This window comes from Halyomorpha halys, unplaced genomic scaffold (assembly GCF_000696795.3).
Source record: "Halyomorpha halys isolate HHAL.00 unplaced genomic scaffold, Hhal_1.1 Scaffold522.1, whole genome shotgun sequence".
Lineage (NCBI taxonomy): Eukaryota > Metazoa > Arthropoda > Insecta > Hemiptera > Pentatomidae > Halyomorpha > Halyomorpha halys.
Window position 1 is genome coordinate 497,510 of NW_027107635.1, and position 25,367 is coordinate 522,876.

The 25,367-nt window shown below is 32.0% G+C and overlaps 1 protein-coding gene across 2 annotated transcripts in view; it reads right to left on the minus strand.

Moving 5' to 3' along the window:
- unc-13-4A (BAI1 associated protein 3) overlaps nucleotides 1-25,367 on the minus strand; it is a 413,601-nt gene that overhangs the window by 169,898 nt on the left and 218,336 nt on the right. For both annotated transcript variants that reach the window (XM_067046009.1, XM_067046008.1), the window contains exon 6: nucleotides 8,779-8,845. In XM_067046009.1, coding sequence (XP_066902110.1) covers nucleotides 8,779-8,845 — 67 coding nt within the window. The remainder of the gene's footprint in view (nucleotides 1-8,778; nucleotides 8,846-25,367) is intronic.

Below are 25,367 nucleotides of genomic sequence, written 5' to 3' on the forward strand. Positions count from 1 at the left end.
CCCACTATTTTGATGGGAGAAATAGGGGCAAAAGAAAATAATTGATCTCTGAAAAAAAATAATAATGAAAAAAAAAGTTTTATTTATAAATTAATTCTAAATCTATTAATATTTCCAATGTTAAAAAAAATAATATCAAGAAATTTGATCAAAATGTTTTATTTCCTTACTTAACTTTGATTTTCGTTATTTTGATTCTTTCGTATTCTACTATTATTTATTTTCCTGTGTGATATGCATACTTTATTTTACTAATTTATCGTTATAAATTTTTATTTTTAATTGCAATAATTTATTTTTTTTTATATATTTATTTATAAATGGTATGAATAGATACTTCGATACCTAATATCTATCTATAGCCCTTGAGTGAGGCAGATAGTATTATTTTTCTAAATGTTTTATGTCTCTCAAAATAATATATAGTACGAATGGAACAAGAAGTTAATTCAAGAGGAAAAAATAAATGGAGTTTTAAATTAATTAACTGATCGGGAAAAAATCAGCCTTCAGGGATCAACAGCTGGTACCCCGATAACTAATTAATTTCGTGAGATTATAAACTTAATCCGCCTGATTATACAAGAAAACCTTTAGCAGCTTTTAAACGAAATTATCACTACACAGCGTCTCAATTTAATTAATATAAAATACAAGCAATTTATATCAGAAAGTTATCAGTTAGCCGTACAAAATTGAAGACAGATGGATCGGATGGTGATAAAAAAAAATATTCAAATAGAAATTTATTTGAACTATTATATTATATTGAATTATTATGTAGGTTTTGAATAAAACTTTTTTTTACTATAGGAGCAGTTCTATGGCTGGTATCCAAATCGTCTTTCTACAAGCAATTCATGTTTTTTTTTATAATAATATTTGAAATTAATATTATTCTCATAGACTCATATTCATGAATGAGTCCTATATTAAAAAATTACCATTAATAAATGAGCGAATGAAATGTAAAATATCTTTCAGAAAAAAATAAACACTGTCTACAAATAGTTCGATAGATTAAATAAATCATGATTTATTGAATATGATTAATGACATCTTAGATGTAATCCAAGAAGTAGAAGAAGTTAGAGCCCTCTTATACTCTTATATTCTCATTTTGGTTACTTGGAGCGGAATGAAAAGCAAAATTTAATGAAAATTGCTGGGCATATGAGAGCCCAGTGGAAAAAAAGTCAGTTATTTTACCCCAATTTTTCATTAAACTATTCAAATATTGGGGTGAACTAACTTTTTTCTCCTATTGGGCTATTGTACTATGAGGTTATGCATGGTGATATGGCAATTGTTCATTCATCCCACAAAAATACCAACAATAAACTTGTAGCATAAAGGTAAACCATTATAATAAAGGGACATCTTGAAATACTTGGGAATTACCGGCCTGGATCGACAACTACCTTGGAAACCACTTATCAAGCAGAGCTTGGGAAAAGCAATGAAAATGACTCGTTCTAATAGAGTTAATCAGGATATGATAAAAGAATATTTGTCAAATCCAACAAGGAAACATCAACCCAGCAAACATCTCTGCTTCTGTATTGAAGAGACCAGAGGTGTATTATTTTCAAGAAAGAAGACTCCAAGCCCAGTACCTCAACTTTTTATGTACGGAAATCCTCTAACATTCTGGGACAGCGCCACATTTCTCGAACTGATATTGGACCATAAACTAACATGGTCAAACCATACAAAGCACTTGCGAGAAGAATGCTTCCGCTAAAACAAACTGTCTCCAACTCTTAGATTGCTTATACCATACTGGAATAAGACTTGCCACAGGTGCTTTCAGGACGAGCCCAATAGAAAGTCTCTGAGGCTTCTTTACCACCACTTATTTTTCGGAGGCAGGAACTCATGAACAGTTACATCATAAGAATCAAACCTCAACCAACTAACCCTGCGTACCCCCATATATTTCACCCTCGTTGCATGAGAAAATACGAAATGGATCCTTCACGGAACGCTCCATTAGGCATTAGACAAAGAGAAATCATAAGAGAGATTTATGGCATGCCTACTAACCAAGCTGATTCTATCTATAGATTGCCCCCTTGGAAATACCAGTCTTACAAAATAGATCTGACTATGAAACGCCAGAACCACGACTCAAATAAAATTTTTTTTTATTTTTTTTTATTTTTTTTTTTAATAATTTATTTATTGATATTTACAACTGTATACACATATATACAACAAGTAAATTTGCTGTAGGTGACATAGTGACATGATAAAAACATGTGGAGAATCTACCCACTGATAGAACTCCAATAACATTTCTAGAGGAGAAGATCTCGAGGCCATCTTCTTTTCAGACGCCTAGGAGGATTATTAGGTAATGAAGGAGAAGCCAGGTTAGAAACAAGTGGATTTGGGTGGTTGAGAAGTTTATTATGGAAGGAACGGTATCTGGTTCTGGCCAAATCGGCAACATATGGAATATTGAGGTCCTGATGGATGACTTGATTTGTGACAAAGTAAGGAGCATTAAGGATTTTACGAAGGATTTTGGACTGTAAGGATTGGATTCTGGAGGAATTTGATGGTTTAGTGGAGCCCCAAAGCTCAACTCCGTATGTCCAGATAGGCCTTATAATAGTCATGTAGATCAGTCTTTTGTAATGGATTGGCAATTTAGACCGTTTGTCTAGTAAATGTTGCAATAGTCGGAATCTACGAGCAGTTTCTTGTCTTTTTAGTCTTGTATGAGGATTCCATGTCAGTCGTTTGTCGAGATGTAGTCCTAAGTAACGGATCTGTTCGACAGGAATAAGTGGGGTATTATTAAAGGATATTGTAGGGCAAGAGGTCATGGGTTTACGTCGAAGGGTAAATGTGATTTGGTGGGATTTATTGGAATTTATTTTAATCCTCCAGTTTTGGCACCATTCTTCAAGGGTGTTGATGTGGGATTGGAGGGTTTGGGATACAATGTAAGGATCATTGTTCACTGACAATAGACATGTGTCATCGGCATACGTGGTGAGGATTGTGTTAGGATGGGTTGGAATGTCAGCTGTGAAAACTGTATATAGGATAGGACCAAGGATACTACCCTGAGGTACACCAGCAGACTGACGGAATAGGGATGAATAAGCGCCGTTGTCAAATAAAATTAAATTCTTAAAGAAGATACTAAAATACTCACATTATGAAATAATTTACATTGACGGCTCCAGACAATATGAAAATGTTGGTTTTGCAATAATAATACATGGGAAACACAAAAGATATAAATTACCCACATACTCAACAATATTTAAAGCTGAACTTCAGGGGATTTCAACAGCACTTCATTTATCAATAGAAAGTGAATACTCAAACATACTCATTTGTACAGATTCAACGTCTGCACTCCAGAGTCTATCAAACTTCAGTCAAAGCGGACCTACGATAGACATAATTCACAACTATATAGACATGCTAAAACATCTTTAAAAAAGTGTCTCCTTTCTCTGGACTCCGGGGCATTCAGGAATAGCTGGAGATGAGACAGCGGATTAAGTGGCTAAAGAGACAGTTCAATGAGTCGGACAATCAACGTTCCGCCACTCCAAATTTACGAGCCGTAAGACATACAGGCATTTTTAAGGAACAGAATCAGAAAAAGTTGGGATTCAATATGGGCTGACGTACCACTCACAAATAAACTAAGAAATGTTAAAAAAAAAACACACAAGTGGACAATTATCATAAGGTGAAACAGAAGAGAAGAAGTGGTTGTTGCAAGGGTAAGAATAGAATATTCCAAATTAACACACCTCCACTTATTCACAAAAGAGGACCAACCTATATGCCAAACCTGTTAGTCCCCATTATCGATAAAGCATATAATTGAAGAATGCTCATCATTTCGTCAAGCCTTCGAAAATAATAAAATTACTCGCACAAGAGAAAGGCTAATTCCCTTAAAGACACAGCAGAATCCATAGACAAAATAATAAAATTTCTGGAAGAAACTTAACTTTATACTAAAATATAATCCACCAATATCGACCAGTGTAAAAAGGAAATAGCCTACATTCAACTATCGAATGCAAGAAGGTAAATAAAGTAAAAAGGGTGTAATAACCTAGATGTTGATCGCCCTGAATAAAAATCTAATCTAATCTAAAATCCACCCAGGAACACAGAAGCAAAGTGCCAGCAACTGTTATTGTACATAAAATGAACCTAGATCAGAATATCAGGCGGCTGCGGTTCTGAAACAAGAATGAACAGTAAATCAATTAAACAAAAAGTACGCGCTTTCTTTTTCTACGATCGTATTTTTTCTTTATCTCAACGTGAGTGAACACTATTTAATAAAGGAAACATCAACCACTGACAACTATGAGGCTTAAAATATTGATAATCTCTAAGCTCTGATTGACAATCTAAGCAGTGGTAAATCATGGGAGTAATTGCAATATTTTTTTAATTACCACTTTACCACTTTAATTACCAGATTGAACTTTGAGGAGCCGCTTTTCAAGGTTTAAAAATGATGGATTTACAGTAGTTTTAAAATTTTATATTCATAATTGTGGCCTGTTTTAACACTCAAGTACGCCTGTGTGCGTCGGTTCAGTGCTAATAAACTTTTTATTATTTATGGAGTGAACAGATTTTAATACGCATTACAATCACAAGCAATAGTGTGTGCATATCGAGTGGTTTTATTTTGTGAAACTGATTGGTGTTCGTATTCCTTTGGAGACAATACATTCTCTAATTCTATCAGGTGTTTATGCTTCATAACCAGGAAAACACAAGGGCGGATATTAGTTTCACAAATTCTAATAGTAACAAATCAAGTCCACGCATATGAACGACAGTTGAGTAGTTTTTATATAAACAAGAAAATATTTTATCCTAACCCTCATTAGCCAAGAAAACTTCGGAAATTATTTTAAAGATAAAATATAGTTAGCCATCTTAATTTAATTTTCTTTAAGACTTCAACATCAAAATAACTTAAAATTAATTATTGTAGAGGAACTGCTATTTTAATTGGCAGTTGGTCTATTTCAAAAATAAAGTTGTTGGGTGTGGAAACAAATCACTAACAGATAAATCAGTAAGCGTTTTGAATGTTTAACGACTCAGGTAAACGTCCTATATGTAGGAAAAGACGTAAATGGTTAAATTTAACTAGATGCTTTAAAGCACCAGAAAGGACATTGACCCTCGGAGCCCCACCTGTGGAGCCCCTGAAACAGCGGAACATGTGGTAATGCATTGCGCCGCCATTGAAAGACATCGAGCCAGGTTGGCTGATGGAAGAAGAGAACCATCCCTTTTTCGAGGAGCTCATATACGATTGGATGGAAGAGGTAGGCCCTACACACTTTACGTGAAAAGGGCTCGACAACTCATAGCCACCAGATAGCCATAGAAGACAGACTGAGACTAGGAGGGCTGGACCAGATTGGCATAATTGAGGAGGTAATAGGACGAAAGGGGAAGGATAAGGTGCAGTCCCATCAGTAAGGTGCTCAACAGAGTGCTGGGCTGCACTATAGACAATTATAAATAATATAGTTCTCACAATTACAAAAATCTCATAGTACTTGTCAAATAAGAAAATATGCAAAATATTTTTAAATAAATTAATTAATGATAAAATAATAATTTAAAAAAGTTATTTATTGGCAGCAGTAAACGTATTACCCCTATGTAACAATTCACTGCTGCACATAAATGAATTTGGCGGAAAGTAAGTGTAATGTAATGTATGTATTATTGGCAAATTTTCATAATAATAAAAAAATATTATTTAGCAATATTGTTGATAATTTATTACACAGCTGATGTATTGGTAAGGTTTAAAACACGTTATTTATAATTTGATTGATTTAATTTTTTAACACCAGTTGTTAACTTATTTCACTATTATTTACCTAATTGTTATTGGTAGATTTATTTATTGATAGATATTACAATCTGCCACACAGTTGTGGGCAATAGGTAATATTGATGAATGATCTCATACATACTAAAATAAAAAAAAAATAAAATAAATAAGTAAAAAAAAAATAATAAATAAAAAAAAATGAAATAAAATAAAATTAAAAAAAAAAACTCTCTTAAAATATATACAAACAAAAGAATAGATAAGTGAACATAATCAGACATTTACCTAATTAAAATTTTATTTTGTTTCGTAATCATTTTTTTTATTGCTATTTATTTTTTATTTCATTTATTTATTTTTCGTAATTTATTTTCTTACGCATTTTTTAAAAAATCTTTCCCATGCATAATAAATAATTTTATTGTATATGCTGATCTCTAACACACATTTCCCTTATGTGCGGCAGATTGTATTATTATCTCAAAAAAATATTTTTATTATTTTTTGTTTACATTTACACAGCAATGTAACATGACACTGTAGTGAAAAATAATGACAATGATGGAGCAGCTAAACTATCATTAATTCCAATGGAGGCCCAGCTACAGTTTGCAAGTCTCCCCTATATAGATATGAATATTCATTAAAGAATTTCCATCAAATTGTTGCGCCAGGGGGTGGCCGTGATGCTAATGTAAAAGTTGTCCTATGACAAGAACTTTCTAATTAATTTGTTTTTTTCCTTTTTTTTTAAAAAAAAAACTTTGTCAGTTTTAAGCTCTTTTGGAATTCATACCTCAACAATATCGCTAATAGCTCAAATCAGGATATGGAACCGCTATTAGATTTATTTTAATTACAAAAATAAATATTTATCAGATAAACTATGGTTGTATTCTTTAATTTTTTATTCGAATCGATGTATAGCTAATCATATAAAGTATATATGCGCTAAAGCAAAGTGAACCGCATAGCAAATTGTGCAAACAGATGTGATTTGGTCTCCTCATCGGAGGGGTACTATCGATTGAACTGTAAACAAAAGGCGATATTTTTCTGTTATCAGATGGAAGCGATAACGAACCCACGCAACTCCGTTTACAACCTCAACCTCAACTCCCTACGATTTTCTCCATTTAATTCTCTTGATTCAGCCACCGATGGCCGAATACATAATCAATAATGATTATCCCTTTCATTTACAAGGCTCCATTAGTAATCACGAAATATACATAACAGATATCAAAGATGAATGGTTGTAAATATCCGTCACTGTAAAAGCTGTAGGACAATTATTTATCTTCGATCTGGAAATTGTAAGTGTAAGGTATATTTAGTGCTTATATTCCATTATTAACAACCGATATCAATAACAAAAGTTGGCAACTTGTGATATAGAATAGATAAGGCTGTTTAACATTTATCATTTACTTATTATATGAATGAATGTTCATTTATAATTTGGATCAAAATTAACTGCAGCTCTTGTCCAGAATCCTAGTTAACATCTTTACTTCCATACAGGTTGTTAATTTACAGTGAACCCTCTGATTAGACTTGATAAACAAGAGCTCGATAAAAGATATGGACTGCTAACATACATAACACCTCATCCAACAACTAGCAACTTACAACTGATCTGCAGATTAACAATACTGTTTTGCAACCAAATTAGTGCGAACGCAAGTGACAAATAAAGATCGTGACATTAATTTGGAAACTGGCACGCTAAGATTTATTTTTAATAAAAAGTTTTGACCAAATGAACCAAAATATGGCTCGACTAATGAGTTTTCAAAGCACTTTTCGATTTTTATATTACCAACAGATAACAACTGCACGAAACTTCAAGATTCACCCGAACACTTTATAAAGACAATTCGATTATTATGGAAGGCGTACACTAAACTGAATAAAATGACGTTCTGGGAATGGTTCACTGCATTTTCATATTATAATTTCTAAAAGAAAAAGTTAATTTATATTGAGTTAAACAATATCATAACATACTAAAACACCTGAAAATTAGCCGTATGACGTGGATTTATAATTGACATTATTGTAATTGGTTAATGATTTATTCTATTTATAATAGTATAGGCGCTCTATTGAAGAATGACTAAATAATTATTAAAGTAATTTTCAAATATTTTATTTTATTTTTAATACCTTTAACAATTGCTATTACAAGTACAGCCATACAAACAAGCGCCTACACTTTCATAACCGAAATTAATCATCTGACCGTTACCACAAATTTTGTATGTTTTTCACCATATTTTTATATTGCTTGGCCCTATGCGAGAGCAGGATTGCTCAGTGAGTAAAGTACTGTCCGACCAACTCTAAGGACTCTGGTTTGAATCTGACTGTAGCAGGTAATTATTTATTTTGTTACTGTAGCCTTGAGGCAATCCTGTGGTTCGAGATCCCTCCAGGGGTCCATCTGTGTGAAGTGAGCACACTTAATTGGATAACAATCTGACAGTTCAGTATGATCATGAACAAATCATATCCTTTCTCAATCGTTGTTGCAATTTTTTTTCCTCAATAACGAGGGTTTTGCATCGGTAACATTCTTATTCTTACGTTATTGTTTTTAGTCTCTTTCTATTATTCTTTTTAATATTCAATTAAATATATGAATATTAGTTCGACGATCGATGGAAGATTGGTTGAACAAAGAACAATTTTCGGGACATTTTTGAAATAATCCGCTCAACAAATCAGAATTATTTCAATAAAGATTTGTAAAAAAAAATGGTTACAATACATTTTTAGTCAATGAAGTAATTTTTCAATTTATAAATTTATTTAAATATTTAATTTTGAATAAAAAGTCAACACCCTTTCTTCTGTTTTGAGATTGGATCATGTAATTACTAATATATATACTACCATTTATTAAGTATTCTACTTACCATTAGCGTCTTTTGCTTCCAGCCCTTCAGCTTCGAGAACGACCACGTTCAGCACTACGATTGGAGGCTAAAACAAAGAAAAACGTTTTTTGTAGTAGAAGGTACACGCACATTCACAAAAGTTTGGTACACACACCACATATGAGGATCAATTCTAGGTTAGTGCAACCTTGCAGTATCCCTACTTTTTAAGATAACTGCTACTTGGAGAAACCTCTGTCCTAAGAAGAAAAATACTTCTTTACTCTGTCCTGATACTTTTGAAATTTGGACCATGCCTTAGGCCAAGTCCCTATAACTTACAGTAGATGCAATACCATTATATAAGACAAAAAAACATTTCTTATTTGTTTGTTTTTTTGTAAGAAATCGTAAGCAATATCTTTTTAGATTAAAGATGGTGTGAATTACAAAAAATACTAATAATTTCTCTATCTAGATAATTCGATCCCTATGCCTATCCTCATACGAAGAAAACGATGTATGCGAGATTATGAAGCCAACAAATATATAGGAACAAATAAATGGTGTTAGTTCATTGGGACGAATTGGTTTCTAAGATGAAGGAATAACCGGAAATTGACGTTAAAGTTGCATCATATTGGTTTCGAGAATTGGAGACATTGGAAACTTTTTGTCTCTGCAGTCCCGTATTAGTAACAGAACCCTTCAACCCTATATTGAGAACCATAAATTCTCATATTGAACATTAACCAATAGGATTATTGTGTCCCATTTATAGTACTGCCCTATAAATCCTCTATAAACCTTGCCTATACTTAAACCCAGATCAGCTAAAGCTGAGGTTTCCAAACATAACTTTATTGTTGGAATCTAAATTTAAAACATGTAATATAAAACCGTAATTTTCTCATTTTTCTGTTGCGATTTTAATTTGTCTTGTTTAATTAACTTTCTACTAAAGATTTTCTATCAGTCGTATTACTTAAACCGCAAATCATAATGTTTTAATAGTGTTTAGAATGTGTCGTATACTATTTGAAAATATCATTAGTTATATTAAGTATAACTATGTATATTAATATTTAATAATACCTAAAACGGTTTTACTCTTCTTCTTTTAATGGCACAACCGGCGCAATAGGCTGCCCATGGCCTGCTCTTTCTCTATCTTCTGTAAGGGTAACTGGGATCTTCAGTTTTCGTAGATCCCGCCTCACAGCATCCTTGCATTGGCCCTTCTGCCTACCACGTTGCCGCACACCATCCGGAACGTAAATGTACAGTTTCTGTGCCACTCTTTCTTCGCTCATCCTCATTACATGGCCAAGCCATTTAAGCCTCTGTATCCTTATGTACGAGGAGATGCTACATTCCTTATAGAGCCCAAAAAGTTAACCATTTTTTCCTTCTTCACCAATTACCATTCTCGCCTACGGGCTCTAAGATTCTCCTCAGAATTACTCTTTCAAATCTGTCTAGCAGGTTAATGCTTTTATTACTTAGCGTCCAAATTTCTCCGCCGTATGTGACGACTGGCCTTATCAACGTTTTGTACAGGGTGAACATGGTGGTACGACTAACAAGTCTGTTTATAATTAGCCTTACAATGGAGAAATAAGCTCTATTTAAACGGTTTTACTCAAAGGTAGAAATTTATTATCTCTTAAAATAAACTGATTGATACTGGAATATTACAAAATCGAATGCTTTGGTCTTATTTAACTTTTGAAATCTCCAGAAAATAAGAACAGAAAAAGATAAGATTATATAAATAAACCATACATTACACACCAATAGCCCAAAAACATAAAAAGACATGGTTTAGCATTTAATACCAACAATTCATGCTAAAGAAAAAGGAATATAACATTAGTACAAATGAGAAATGTTATATTCAAATAAGTTATAAGTTATCCTTACCATTTCCAAACTTTTGTTTGGACAGTTTCGTTTTTTATGGCATTAGTAGTCTGTATGACCATAATTTATAAAAAAACAATAAATACTTTATTATTTATTTAATGACATGGATACACTATGGTGTTTGTGATCAAAAGTTATTTAAATCCGCTCAATATTTGTCTTTTTTTTATGCAATTATTTATTTTTTTTTTCTATAAATCTAATGACAGCATCATGGAGCTGCAAGGGGGCAATCAATGCCAAAAGAAAACGCTGGGAAAAGTACGACCACCCTTCCTAGAACCACCGAAATTCATACTGATGCAATTTCCTCAATAATCAAAGACATTGATAATTCCGATGTAATTCTAAAATCTGACTCAGATATTTCCCAACAGATATTTTTAGTGAATAGTGAATAGTGATTTTATTTCCTCGACTTATTCTAGATTAATAAAAAAGAATTAGTGAACAATAACTAAATTCTGTAGGTTTCAAATATTCAAATATACCTTCTTTTTTTTGTTTTCGTTACTAAACCAAAATTAAGATATAATAGTGTTTTTACAAAAAAAAAAAAATTAAACACGAATTTCGATATGCTTGAGACATATATAATATAATAACTAAAATTAAAAAAAAATATATATACAAGATTTAAAGTTAAATTAGCAATCTAATCTTCAAACTATTGTCTAATGAGCTATCCTGAACTTGATGAATATTTTATGAGTCGAGATCTTTTTGTGTTTAGTTCATTAAAACTCATTAAACTGAATATGTTATATAAAGTCAAGATTTGAAATATTTAATACATTATATCAAGGACAAACTACATATCCACACTAATAGAGCAGAAATTAAATGCACATGCAACTCAAACCGAATCTCATACAACATAACTATTTTGTATTTTAATCTTTCCTTTCATACAGACATTTCATCGCCTAATACGGATCAGAGCTTTCTTTTCTGAAAGTCTGTTTCAGAGGAACACAGTGCTCAATCCACTATCTTACATAATATTCACATGCCTTACGCCATCCTGTCATTATAAGAGCATATATGGACAAAATATATACTTATATACACAGGAAACACAAACTTATACAATTTGACCTGACGCTACAATACTGTCCCTACATAGTCCCTACAATACTGACCAAGATTACATAACTGATTTAAGTTTAGGATAATCCAAATAATTCGCAGCATACATGCACTCTCCAGCTTGGAAATTAGTTTTAGTTTAATTTGATAAAATGTAGATTTTACAGATTGGTTAATTCATACATTGACTCTTACAATGCAACTCTTAATACCTTTTACATACGATCTCATGAAAGGTTACTAAAGCACCTATACATAGTGGACATACTACTGATTAGTAATTGTAGAAGGGAGAAGAAGAACTCGATGAGAGACCTCTCTGACTAATAATAATCACACCTTGACGAGGTTCTACTGGGTTCTGCTTTCCATCAACCTTCATACCATTGAGCTTCATTATAATTATAAAATTTACTGACTGATTAAGATAGATGAATAGAAATAAAGTTTTAAAAAATAGCTGTTATTACTCCGAGTGAAAAATTGACTTCATAATTTTATTTTCATAGTAATTAATAATAATTTTACGAGATTTGAACATCTCCTATATTATTATTAATTCTTAAACATTATAAAAATACTTTTAATGTTATTAAGTTACACAATAATAATTCTTACTATTAACAATTAATAATTGTTACAAGATTTTATATTTAATAATTCTCACTCCTAAAATCCTCAATGCTCCTTACTTTATCACAAACAAAATCATACATAAAGTCCTTAATGTTCCCTATGTAACCGATCTAGCCCGAACCAGATATCACTCCTTCCATTATAAACTCTCTAACCTCTCATACCCCCTAGTTTCTAATCTTGCATCCTCTTCCATTCCTGACAATCCTCCTAGGCGCCTGAATGAAGATGGCCACAAAACCAGCTAATGTAAAATGTCATTAGAGTACTACCAATGGGTAGTTTCTCTACACGCCTGTAACACTCCAATTTACCTTAGATCAGATTTACTAAATGTATTATAATGTACAGTTGTAAATAGCAATAAATGAATATTATAAAAAAAATTAGTGGTGTTTGACTTATACTGTAGTTAAACTAATAAAGCTAAGAATTTATGCCAAAAAAGGAAATTTCATTTCATTATTAAGAAAGAATTTATGTCGAATAGCGCTGTTAAATTTTCAGCAATATATTTTACAATAAAATTCTTGATCATGAAATTGTTTTATGGCAATTCTTTCTTCAATTCAAACTTCTAATTTATAAGACAATACTGAGACCTGTAAGGTAAGGATAATTCGTGTTCAGTTAATAAAGGTAAGATAGTTGACAAGGAAGATGACTAGATAGGATGAGACTAACGGGTGATACCCGTTATATCTCGGAGGATGGTAACCTCGTCCTACCGGGTACTATTCCGATATACACGAGGGAGGAATGCAGACCTAAAGGTGCCTTCGTCCTGCCGGGTACTATTCTGACAGAGGCGAATGAGGTATGTAAGTTTGCCCTCCGGGCTTACATACCTCATTAGTATAGCTATACCTATATAGGTAGCTAGGCCACCGGAGCTTACGAAGGGAAAACAGGTAGAGAAGAGAGATCATATCAAGCGTGACAAAAGTAACAACCATTTAGAAATCAGAATCGGCTATAAACCGAAACTGTCTCAAGCAGAGGCTGTGGGTCTTTTATACCCTTATTTATAGGCCTAGTGCATACGGCTGCGACCGAGAAGCGGTCTTATCTGCGGTATCAGCGCGGTATAAGCGGTATCTTATCTGCTTGAGGTAGTTTCGCGCGTTAATTTGACATCGTTTATTGGCTCAGGGATCCTCACGTCGATAGTGGAAATATTGTATATATGAATGTAAATTCGACTGGTATTATTTTATTTATTTATTTCTCCATGTACATAGTTTGATTATGTCTATTCTCTTTATCCTTCTGTTTGTATATATTTAGAGAGAGATTTTGTTTATTTTTATGTAATTTTGTTTTCATTTATTTATTTCTCTAACTTATGTTATTTTGTTATAGTATGAGTGTAATCAGTTATCACTATTACTTATTGCCCAACAATGTTGTGGCAGATTGTAATGTTTATCAATAAATAAGATTTGAAATTTAAAAAAAAAATCTCCCATGATTTAAACATGTCGTGTTATTATTATCTACAACTAATTAAAAAAAAATGCCCAATGTTTCGGTCCACACCGCAGGTCTTCATCAGGGCAGTTGTAATTGATGGAAATGTAAATCAGGAAAAATAGGAATAAATAAAAATTTTGTTCAGTTCATTATTTCTGTTTATTAGTGTACAGCTCTACTAGCAGAGCAAGTCGAATCGAAAGACATTATTAAACAGTAAACATTTTTTTTTTCTTGACCGGAACCTATTATGCTGTAAAAACGTAGTAGGGCTTTCTGAATAACTCAACATTTAATACAAATAATAATTAAATACATTAAGGTTTTAGGGGATGTAAAAAAAAAGTAAATGTATATATTTTTAATTGAGTTATTGGTACTAATGGAGTAAGAATTTCTATTTCGTTCCATAAATTGACATTAGCTTGCAATAAGTGATGAAACCGAATTAGCAGTGTAAAATTGTGAAATACATGATACAAGATGCAACTTTGTGGTATAATTCTTTACAAATTATTTGATAAAGATGAGCGCTGTGTACAATGTACATTGAATTGTATTGTGATGTGTTAAAATTTATTTTGCGTATCTTTGACTATACCCATCTCCAAAAATTAATAAAAACACTTTTAATTTTATTGTGCATGTTTAGATCCACAATAAAGGAAAACATTTTAGTTTTTAAAAAACATGCATATATAGACAATATACTGTCATCGCCGCCAGGTAACATAACCCTGGATGTAATATTGATGTATTAGAGAGGATGGACATCTGATTACGGATGTAGATTAAGTTACACGCTCGGGTTAACTGGGCATTCGACCGGCAGAATCCACAATTGCTTATCACTCCACCCGACAACGGATTAAAAAATATATCTTTATACGTAAAGAAAAATATAAACCTTTCGAATGTATATACCTGTAAACTACAAAACAATTAGGTAATAAGACGTGAAATGTTTGTAAGTCTTGGTTTGAGTTATACGTAAATTATCTATCTTTTTGCTAACTCTATTTCCAAGGAACATTTCCAAAAACCAAATAAACTAATTCAATTGAATAATAAGTATATGTTTTTAAATTCACACACAATAAAAAATAAAAATGAGATGATAACGACATCATGTATAATAATTATAATTTAGTATATATCGGTGGCTAAATTCACAGTGGTGTACATTTCCTATATCTTTGCGATTATATAAATAATAAAGGTTTTCTCTTTAAAAAAAATACATCATTTCACTTAATTTATTGAATGTACAAATTTAGAGGTATAAATTATTAATTTGTTCAGAAGAGATAATGAACAGTTTAACAAATTATAACAATGCACATATCAATGCGATCAGTAGAGGTAGGGCGGTCTCGGCTTTTTTTGCGATTCGAATCCCTTTCTCTATTTTTCCTTTATTTATTCAAAAATTCACTTTCATATTTTATATTTATCAATCGCTATATTTATATCATTATTACTAACATTAAGGCCTTGATAATAATAACCAAATAACAAATTGAAGCAACTAATTGTTTTCAAAATTAGTTATTCAAACCATTTTAATGAGTATGAAATTATCTGATATTGAAGACCACACAATTGCACGTTGATTTACTGAGTTCGATCAAAATCGTTCTAGCCGTTTTTGAGAAAATCCTGAAAAAGTGTAAAATCGGTATATAAAGTGACAATATTTCGTTGACTTTAACAAAAAAATTCCTCTAATATTCCAGTTATACTGATGTCCTAACTATGTAATTTTATTTCTCAAAATTTTTAATTTTTAGCATGGCAGTGTACACACTTGACCATTTTGCAAGACTTGGTAATTTGGACTCAGGGGAATTACAAACGTATATTTTCTGTCAAAAACTGCACTAATTGTGATTGGCTGATTATGAGCACGATGTTCTTGTTAGTTGGTAATTTGATTGGCACCGAGTAGATCGGGACTATGTTTATTGAAAAAGTTTCTTCAGGATCAAAAGAAGAAGAAATAATCGCTTTTTTTTAACTGCTTAAAAGGGATAGTCTCTTCTCAACAATAAATAGGATTTTGAACCTTTTAACATTCCTCATTTTTTACCACGCGGTCATCAATAAAGGTTCTTTACCCGTTCTAGTGGAAAATATTAGTTCATTCTAATGAAAACCTACCTAGAAGAGAAGGCTAGCCCTGAGGCTACTATCAGATTGTGTAAACAGAATGGTATAGATCGAAGAGAGATTTACCTATGAATGAAACCGTCAGCAAATAACCGTATTTCTCTGCGATACCTCATCAAGAGTTGAGATCCAGCCATCTCAATACTGCAAATTGATCGTCATATTTAATTATGGTTCTAAGTCTGCAACGGTCGGCCCTTCAGATCGTTGCTGTTTCCCAACGAACGCTCTATTTCAGTGAGTGAATAATGAAGCTTAGCTACTCCAAGCTTTGCTAAAATGTATATATGTATCCTTCTATACGAACTAGTTTGGATGAACAATTATCCTCGACTAGAAATGATAAAGGACCTTCCTTAATGATAAATGCATAGTTAAAAAATTAAAGATATTGAAGGTTAAAAAAATCTACTTACTATTGTAAAGAGACAAGTTCTATCTCAAAATAAATGTTTCTGCTTATTTGATCCTGAAGAAATTATTTTCAATGTATACAATCCCAAGATACTCTGTACTAACCAAATTACACATCAACCCAAACAAATTAGTAATACAGCCTTTGAAATTTGAATGTCCAGTCAATTTTACTAAGTGTATATCTAAAATAGGAACCACATATCACAGCAATTCAAGACAAAATCAGGTATTCGGCAAGGTTGCTGCTTGAGCCCGCTGCTCTTCATGGTAGTCCTAGAAAAAGCGATAAAAAGCTAAACTGAGAATGAGAGTTTCAGTTAAGGCACTGGGACTTACAGCCCATAAGATTTTCTGTGTTGTCTTTGGCGGATGATGTGGTCTTGCTGGCTTCCAACGACCTTGATCACTAAATCAACATAAATGTTCTTCTAGAGGAAATGGCCACATGAAAATTAACCTGAAAAAGGCCAAACGTAAGAGAATAGGGAAGAAACCTTGGAGAATAATGAGTGTGATCAGAGCGAACGGAGGAAGATTAGAGCAGGTCGATAATTTAAAATATTTAGATGCTCATCTCAGGATTTGCTAAGTAAAAGGGAAGTGACGATAAAAACTAAAATGGTCATCTATAAATCGACTTTCCCCCCCTATTCTTTTCTACTCTTCCGAATCGTGGAACCACACCTCGAAACACAAGAGTCGTATCCAATCCATGGATCTTCACAAGGTAGAAGGAAGGACAAGATGAGATAGAATACGGATCAGCACCATACGACTAGCCTCGGAGTTAAACCGGCTAAGAGCATTCTAGAGGAGCACAACCTAAGCTGGTTTGGACCTGAGGAGAGTGTTGGTGTGGTCCAAGAACGAGGCATCTAGTCAAGACTTCGGTGAAGGGGATAAAATGATTATTATGGTGATAATGATATACCAAATAAAATGAATTGATTTTTTTTTTAAGTGCTCAATACCTGAGAAGTAATAATTTGTTTTCCGGGAGTTTTAGGAAAACAAATTTAAGAAATATTTTAATGTAAACATTTTTTTCGGTACCGTATAATAACAAGCAAGACTAAATAAGCTCTAAAAATGACAACTATATCTAATCAAACTATCTAATTTTCTGAATAGAATATAATCAAAATAAATAAATACATTTATATAAACATTATGGTAAAATTAATGAATTTGCTAGGTTTGAATTAGGTTCTCACTACACTGCTTAGGTTTGGGTATGGGAAGTTCGATCAATTAGAGAGAGCTGATATTAATTTTTATGAAAGGGCACTCTATCTAATCAGTACAACTCTTACATATTTAGTAAGGCTAGATATGGGCATACACCCACTCTTGCCTTTTAAAACCAGATTAAAAATAACTATAGAAGCTGCTGGATATCCATTTAAAATCAATCCATACAAATTAATTGCATTATTTTTTTTATTAAGTAGTTTCATATGTTGAAATTCTTATATGCTTATATAATATTGCACTAACTTTCTTTACCAAAAGATCTAATAACAAAACAATAGTATTGAATTCATATTTGTATTATCTTTCAACGTTTTGGAGATACTTTATCTCCTTGCCAAACATTTAAGATATACAATCACAAGAAAAATAAAAGACAATTTATATATTTAAAAAAAAGCACTAAAAATACTAAGGAATAGCTCAAGTGTATCCCAGATATTAATAAACAAATTATATCAAAGTATTTCACCTTGTTTGGTTTTAAAGCACAAAGCACAAGCAAGTAGGGCCCCTTAAACAATAACTTGTCACCCGACCCGCAACAAGTCATATGTTTTGTTCACTCGATTGATATTATGTATTAGGCTCCGTGTCTGTCTGTTGTTGGATTTATGTTTGGACACCGTCAATCGAACCGTCAGTAGGATTTAGATGAAATTTTCAGAAATTTGGATGTACGTAGTAGGGTACAAATACTGCTCACTACTACTTTTGCTTAGGCGTGCGTAAACATATTTTTATTGATACACCTATATTTAAAAAACTGCTCATTCGATTGTACCCACATTTGGAGGAAAGTTGGAAATTAATGTGAAAATGGACCAGCATTAATTTTATCAATTTCCATCTACTACTTCAACTTAATCAGTCGTCAATATATTGTTCCTATGCTGTTTCCAACGCGGATCTTGTAGGTGTTATTGTAATATAACAAAAAATACAATTTCAATCAACCATTATATAAAAAAAAAAATTGTGTACCAAACATAAAAATGGTGAGAAAGCTATTTTGACTACCGAGCTATTGACACACTTTTTCTTTCATTCCTTTTTTTTTTATCAGTCTGAAATTCGGTATGAATGAATACTAAGAACCTTAATAATTACCGCCCCTGCTTGTGAATTCTTCTAATATTTTCAACAAAAATGTTTCGTTATAAAATCTAATCCATTTGAATTACAGACCAAAAGGCTAAAGAAATTTATATTTTTATCTTGGAAAATAAAACTTGCCTGCTCAAAAACTAAGGATTTCATTTTTATTATAGTAGTATTTTTTTTTTTGGTTCAATAACAAAACAGATAACTCTCATTATACGTGTCGTAATTAGTATTTTGACCGACAAAGACTATTATCATAAAGTGACTAATATTTTACTTAACTGAATAAAATAATAGTTATATGTCTCTAAAAGAAGCCAGTTTCAGCAGAATACCGTAATTTATGAATATTTCAAAGTAAACGTATTTAGTGATGAAGTGTGTTCACTTGTGTACTTAAAGACCCTACTGTGTTTGATTTGTCTTTCTTGTGTTCTCAGTTTATAAACGGGAACCTCACTTCCTAATTGAGAATTCTATTGTGCTTTAACAGAATCAGTTAAAAACCTTTTGCCGAAGTACCTAGGTAAATAATTAATATTGAAATATCTCTGTTTTTATCAATTTCTCTATTTTTAGTATTATTTCATGTACTTGAATATTTACATACTCTAACTTTGAGAAGTATGTAATGGAATATTAGTCCCATATGTACAATTAAGCACACGATAGGTACCGCAGAATTAAAAAAAGTATGTTCTAATCAACTAATTAAAAATACATCCAATGAATTTTATAATGAAAAAACACATATTTAAAAATAAGTTAGGAATATAATTAGAACTAGAAATTACGAATGAAAACCAGCATGGCTTAACCGGCCATTTACTCTAAACATTAAAGTATTTTCTAGGTAAAAGAGAAATTATGGCTAGACCCTTATGGGTGGAAATATTCTTTTCACCGCACAACACAGAAATCCAAACCCAGTGAGGAACAACTTAAAAGAATTGCCATAAAACAATTTCATGATCAAGAATTTTATTGAAAAATATATTGCTGAAAATTTAACAGCGCTATTCGACATAAATTTTTTCTTAATAATCAAAGGAAATTCTCTATCTTGGCATAAATTCTTAGCTTTATTAGTTTAACTACAGTATAAGTCAAACACCACTAATTTATTTTTATAATATTCATTTATTGCTATTTACAACTGTACATTATAATACATTTAGTAAATCTGATCTAAGTTAAATTGGAGTGTTACATGCGTTTAGAGAAACTACCCATTGGTAGCACTCTAATGACAGTTTACATTAGCTGGTCTCGTGGCCATCTTCTTTTCAGACGCCTTGGAGGATTGTCCGGAATAAAAGAGGAAGCAAGATTAGAAACTAATGGGTTTGAGTGGTTAGGGAGTTTGTAATGGAAGGAGTGATATCTGGTTCGGGCTAGATCGGTTACATAGGGAACATTAAGGTCTTTAATGCGTAAACTTACAAACATATAAATCAAAGTAAAAATGAATGTTTATTTATTCCTATACTAAGCTGGAAAACTCAATTTCTTTGATTTCTTAAAACTACCACAATTTAAGGTTATCAAAAATGAAAGGGGTTCTTCAAAATAAATATTCACATTTTTCCTAATATCTCACATAACAACTTCATCCACTCATATTTCAATATACATAATTAAATTAAAAAAACAAAACAAAAAAGACAAGAAAGTACAATGTTAACATTTAGGTAAGTACAAATATATGTCCAAAGTTTACAATGAGGATTTCTTATTGTCATCTTGACTTAAATCTAATAAATAATCAACAAACATTGTACATAAATGAAACCAAGATCAAAACGTCATCTTAGTTGCTGGAATCAAAATCTGCAGAGTCCACTAAAATTTTGGAGAAACAACCTCCTCTAGGTGTTCTAAATATTTACTTGAGTAAATATTGATTGGATTATTTATAAAATTAAAATAAAAAAACATAAATCTGTACCATTACAACCCTTGAAGGGGCAGATTTGAAGTACATTGTAAGGAATTACTTTTACTAGACCAACGGTAGTGCAAGGAGGTTATTAGGCCAGAATCAAGCACAGCCGCCAGCTTTTTACCCAAATAAGGGTAAAAATCCACCCACCTACCCACTTCACAAAGCCAGGTGTATTCCGCAGGGCTTCTGAGCCCACAGGACTGACTCTCAGGTACAATGAAAAATAAAATGATTATATGACACAGCCGAATTCGAAACCGAGTCTTTAGAGTTAGTATCACAGAGCCATACCATTGAGCTGCCCACTCCCGACCAAATAAGTTTAATTATTCACTCAAAATGAGCCGAGTAAGGTATTGTTACTCATAACTTGATTGTTTTTTTAATCATAAGAGGAGAGAAGAGGAGAAATTCAATAGCTGTGCGTTTTAAGGGCATTAATCAACAATTGAATTCAGGATAAATATTTTTATAAATGATAGCACCAATTTTCAGGGTTCAAATACCGGTCCTCAACTGTTTGTCGCATCCAAATCAAAATATTTACAATGATTGCCAGGCAGGCTTCCCGTCAATCAACCTCTCCGAGTGCCAACCAACAGGGATTTAATTAATCCCTGCGGGCGGGCTCCTGCAGAAATTCAAGCAAAGCTCCATCAAACCAATACCAAAAACAAACAAGTCTGTCTTGGTAAATGAAAAGGTAAAAATACAGTGGAACTAATAATGGCTACCAGACTTAGATCTTGAACACACAGAGTGTATTATAGTTCGTGTTTTCTACTATTGTGTTGTATGCGTGACATGGACTCAGCGCTAGGACATAGGGGATCGTTAAACCCATGCCTTGGTCACGCATTTCACTGGCCCTTGCGGTATATTAATATTGGACACATTAAGTTCTAAGTACCATGGTTCATGCGTGGAGCACAAATTAACGTAATCCACTCAAAATCAAAGCCATTTTGTTCCTTAAGACGCCTTGTAAATCCGAAACATCATCAATACGATTTTTATAATAATAAAAAATAATTAACACAACATTTTAATGGATATCTATTTTCAACCATCATTTTGAAAGATATCTATAGTAAGTATTACTTTTTTCTGTCTTACAGGATTCCTTCCAGATATCTGTAGAGTTAGTTTTATATTGCCCTATCCAAATTCTCCACATTTTATGAGAAATATCCTCATCATCATCATCGCTTAGTTCAATCTCTATCTAGTTTAATCCATCCCTGCAATCCTCCCCGGAGTTTGAACTTGAAGTGGCTTAATTATTTTAATTAATTCTTTTTGGATTTTTGACAATGGCTAGATTCTCTACTCAAGTCCTGAGCATATGAATTTACTAAGTTCGCTTTTTAGTTTGTTTTTTTTTAGCTCCATGAACTGCCGTGACCACAGCTAACAAAATTATATTTTAATTCATCTGAAAAGATAAGTTAAGATGTGTAGAAATGAGGAACCCAGTTACATTAGAATTACTAAACAATTAACACTAAATTTTTAAAAAAACGTTACTATTTTACTTGAATTCAATAATAGATTTTAAATAGTGCAAATTATTACATGATTCTTAAACATCGATTCATTACCGTGTATAAAAAAGGAAAATGGTTCGGGTGCGATCTTTGACCTCTTCATTTTATCATTACATAATTATTTACGATTTCTATAATCATTTATAAAGATTGACATATAATATTTGATTTTGAAATTCGAAATGGAAACTTGGAAAAATCAATTTAATTTAATTTTTTTTAAACTTGTCTATCTCAAAAAATGGCCAAAATTTATGAAATGAAGTCTCCGAGTTCCGCAATCATTGATCCGTCACTATGACACCAAATTTGGAATGAATTTGCCCAGCAGTCACGGAGAAATCCCAAACGAGATACAGGACTGACGATTTTTTAAATTCTATTTTTGGATTTGACTTATCTTGAAGTGTAAAATCCAAAATTTTGGGTATATATATATATATATATATATATATATACCCAAAATATAAGATAAATATAAGAAGAGCAGCTGACCCGTTGGAGGCCAGAGGAGGAAGTCAGACATCGCAAGGATTCAGCAGCGGCCGCGGGTATATGGCGGAAAGACGCTGAGCCGCAAGATCCGCTCAGCTACTACAGCCAAGCATGACTTACAGTCAGTATAAATATCAAAGATCCCAACTGGTACTCTTCAATTCATAATACAACAATTAAAGTATAAGGAAACAGATCAACCATGCTCTCTCGTTATATTATTCTTGCTAATGTATATATCGTTGTAAATATAAAATATGTAACAAAGACATTATTTTATAATTAAGAATCCTTACATGCCACCTCATATATAATAACATAGTAAATTGGTGAACAAGATACCGTTGGTAAAGAACTTCAATGATTAATATATATATGGAGTTGCTTCCCGTCACCTTTACACGCCACTATCCCTGATGAAGACCTGAAACTCAGGTCGAAACGTCGGCATAAAATAAATAAATATTGTTTTGTTTATTTATGTTGTTCTTTGCTGACCGCACCCCCTGATAAACTTCTTCAAGCATTAATTATATATATTCATATCTAACATACCATGGTGGGGGGTCTATGGTATTTAATGTTTGAAATAAATATAGCGCATACTTTTTCAGTCGGTTCCCATCAGGAACCGATATAGATACATAATATAAATACATAGAATATAAATACATGAATATATGAATAAATTCAATATAATATGTGTACGGGGAACCCCTAGTCGGGTTAGAATCCCCGAAGCTCTGTACACGGCAATTTATTATAGAAATATAAACCAAAAGGATTGAAAGACACAAAATTATAATGGTATTTTTAAGACCATAGTCAATCTTATCGCCTAACGTATCACTGGAATTACTCTCTCCAAAGTTTAATAGTTCTTTCCATTGCCATGAAACGCTTAACGAAGTTATTGAGCCAAACCAGCCCAGGCACCATGATTGTTAACAAGTTCGATACCTCAAGTTTATGGATAATATTCCGTGTGTGTTTTGAAACAATTTGAGCTCAAAATGAAGACTTTTTTTTAATAAATGACTGGATTTCCCGACTGCTCTCAGAAGCCGTTATGAGAAACAACTGCTTCGTGCATAAAAAAACTGTTTACGTTTTACTTATATTGATATAACGTAGTGAGTGATTCTTAGAAAATTTATTTCATTTGCTTACGATTATTAGTGGTTCTAATTATAAAATATTTGTTGAAAATATTTAAATCTTATAGTGTACTATTTACCATTCAAAAGGGTATTGTTATATCTAAGATATTGTATCAATTAGTGGATATTGCTATTAATTTCTGATATTTAGCTTCTGGGCGCTAAATGTCAAAGCTAAATAATATTAAATTTAGTATTTCAATAAATCGAATGCACTATTTACTACTAAACAGAGTAGTACAATACTAATAACTACGTATATTTGCAGAGATATATTATATTAGTTTCTGATGGCTGGGTCATTCTATATGGTGCCATTTCAGTTGCAAAGTTTTTTTAAGAACAGTATTTTATCAGAATGATTTTATTTTTTTATTATAGTTCTCCTGGAGGCCGACATTTTCTTCTCACTTTGAGGTGCTAATCGTTAACTGTTACCTAGTTACATAATAAAAAAGGCCCTTTTGTAACTTTGGTAGCTCTGTCTGCAGTAAAGCTAGAAAAAATAGCTGACTCCTTTACAGCAATAGTTCAAAAAAATTTTATAATGACTAGATATTACTTTTGTAACTGATTGTTTGTGTTTTACTGATAATTTTATCACTAGCCTGATAATGGTGTGAATAACCCCTGCTGCGGTCAGTATAGATTCACAAGAGTCGTAATTTCAGTTCGGTCTTTCTCTGAAACTAACGAATATCAAAATTAAAAAAAAAAAATTCTATTTTATTTTCACCGTGAGTATTTTTTTTACTTTATCCAGATTATCCTTCAGATTATCCAACCTTTCCGCCAGATGGGAGAATGGGCGGATATTTTCATCTACAGCTGCGGCAGCTGTTTTTACATATAAAAAAGCTGAATAATTTTAAAAATTACTTCCACCATTGTTGTCATTTTTTGTACTTCAATTGTGTTATTCCGTTTATGTTTTTATTATATTTACTGTTTTTATTGATATTATTATCGATGAGCAGTTTTTTTAATAAATAGTACCGTTTCGCACCAAATTTTTGATAATATGACGTTTCAAATTATTTATTTTATTTTAAAATAATTTTATGTGGAATTTATTTAATTATAAATTTTAATTCTTTTTTCATGGAAGCCTAATTCATATAAATTATCTTATTCTTTAAAAATATAATTTTTTTTTTTTACTATTGAAGTGAGATCTGCTGTCTCTAGTCTATATTAATGTAATTTTATATTTTTCATGTTATTCATAAGATCCGACTTTTTTATAACATCGTTAAACGGAATACCATCCCATAAAATCGAATAATTAAATTAAATCGTACCTAAAAAAAATGTGTGAAAGGTAAAATTTAAAGCATGTGCTTCTCCAATTTATGGCAACATTTGCTGATGATACAGCCTATCCTATCCTCCCATCCCGATCCTGTAACAGCCTCA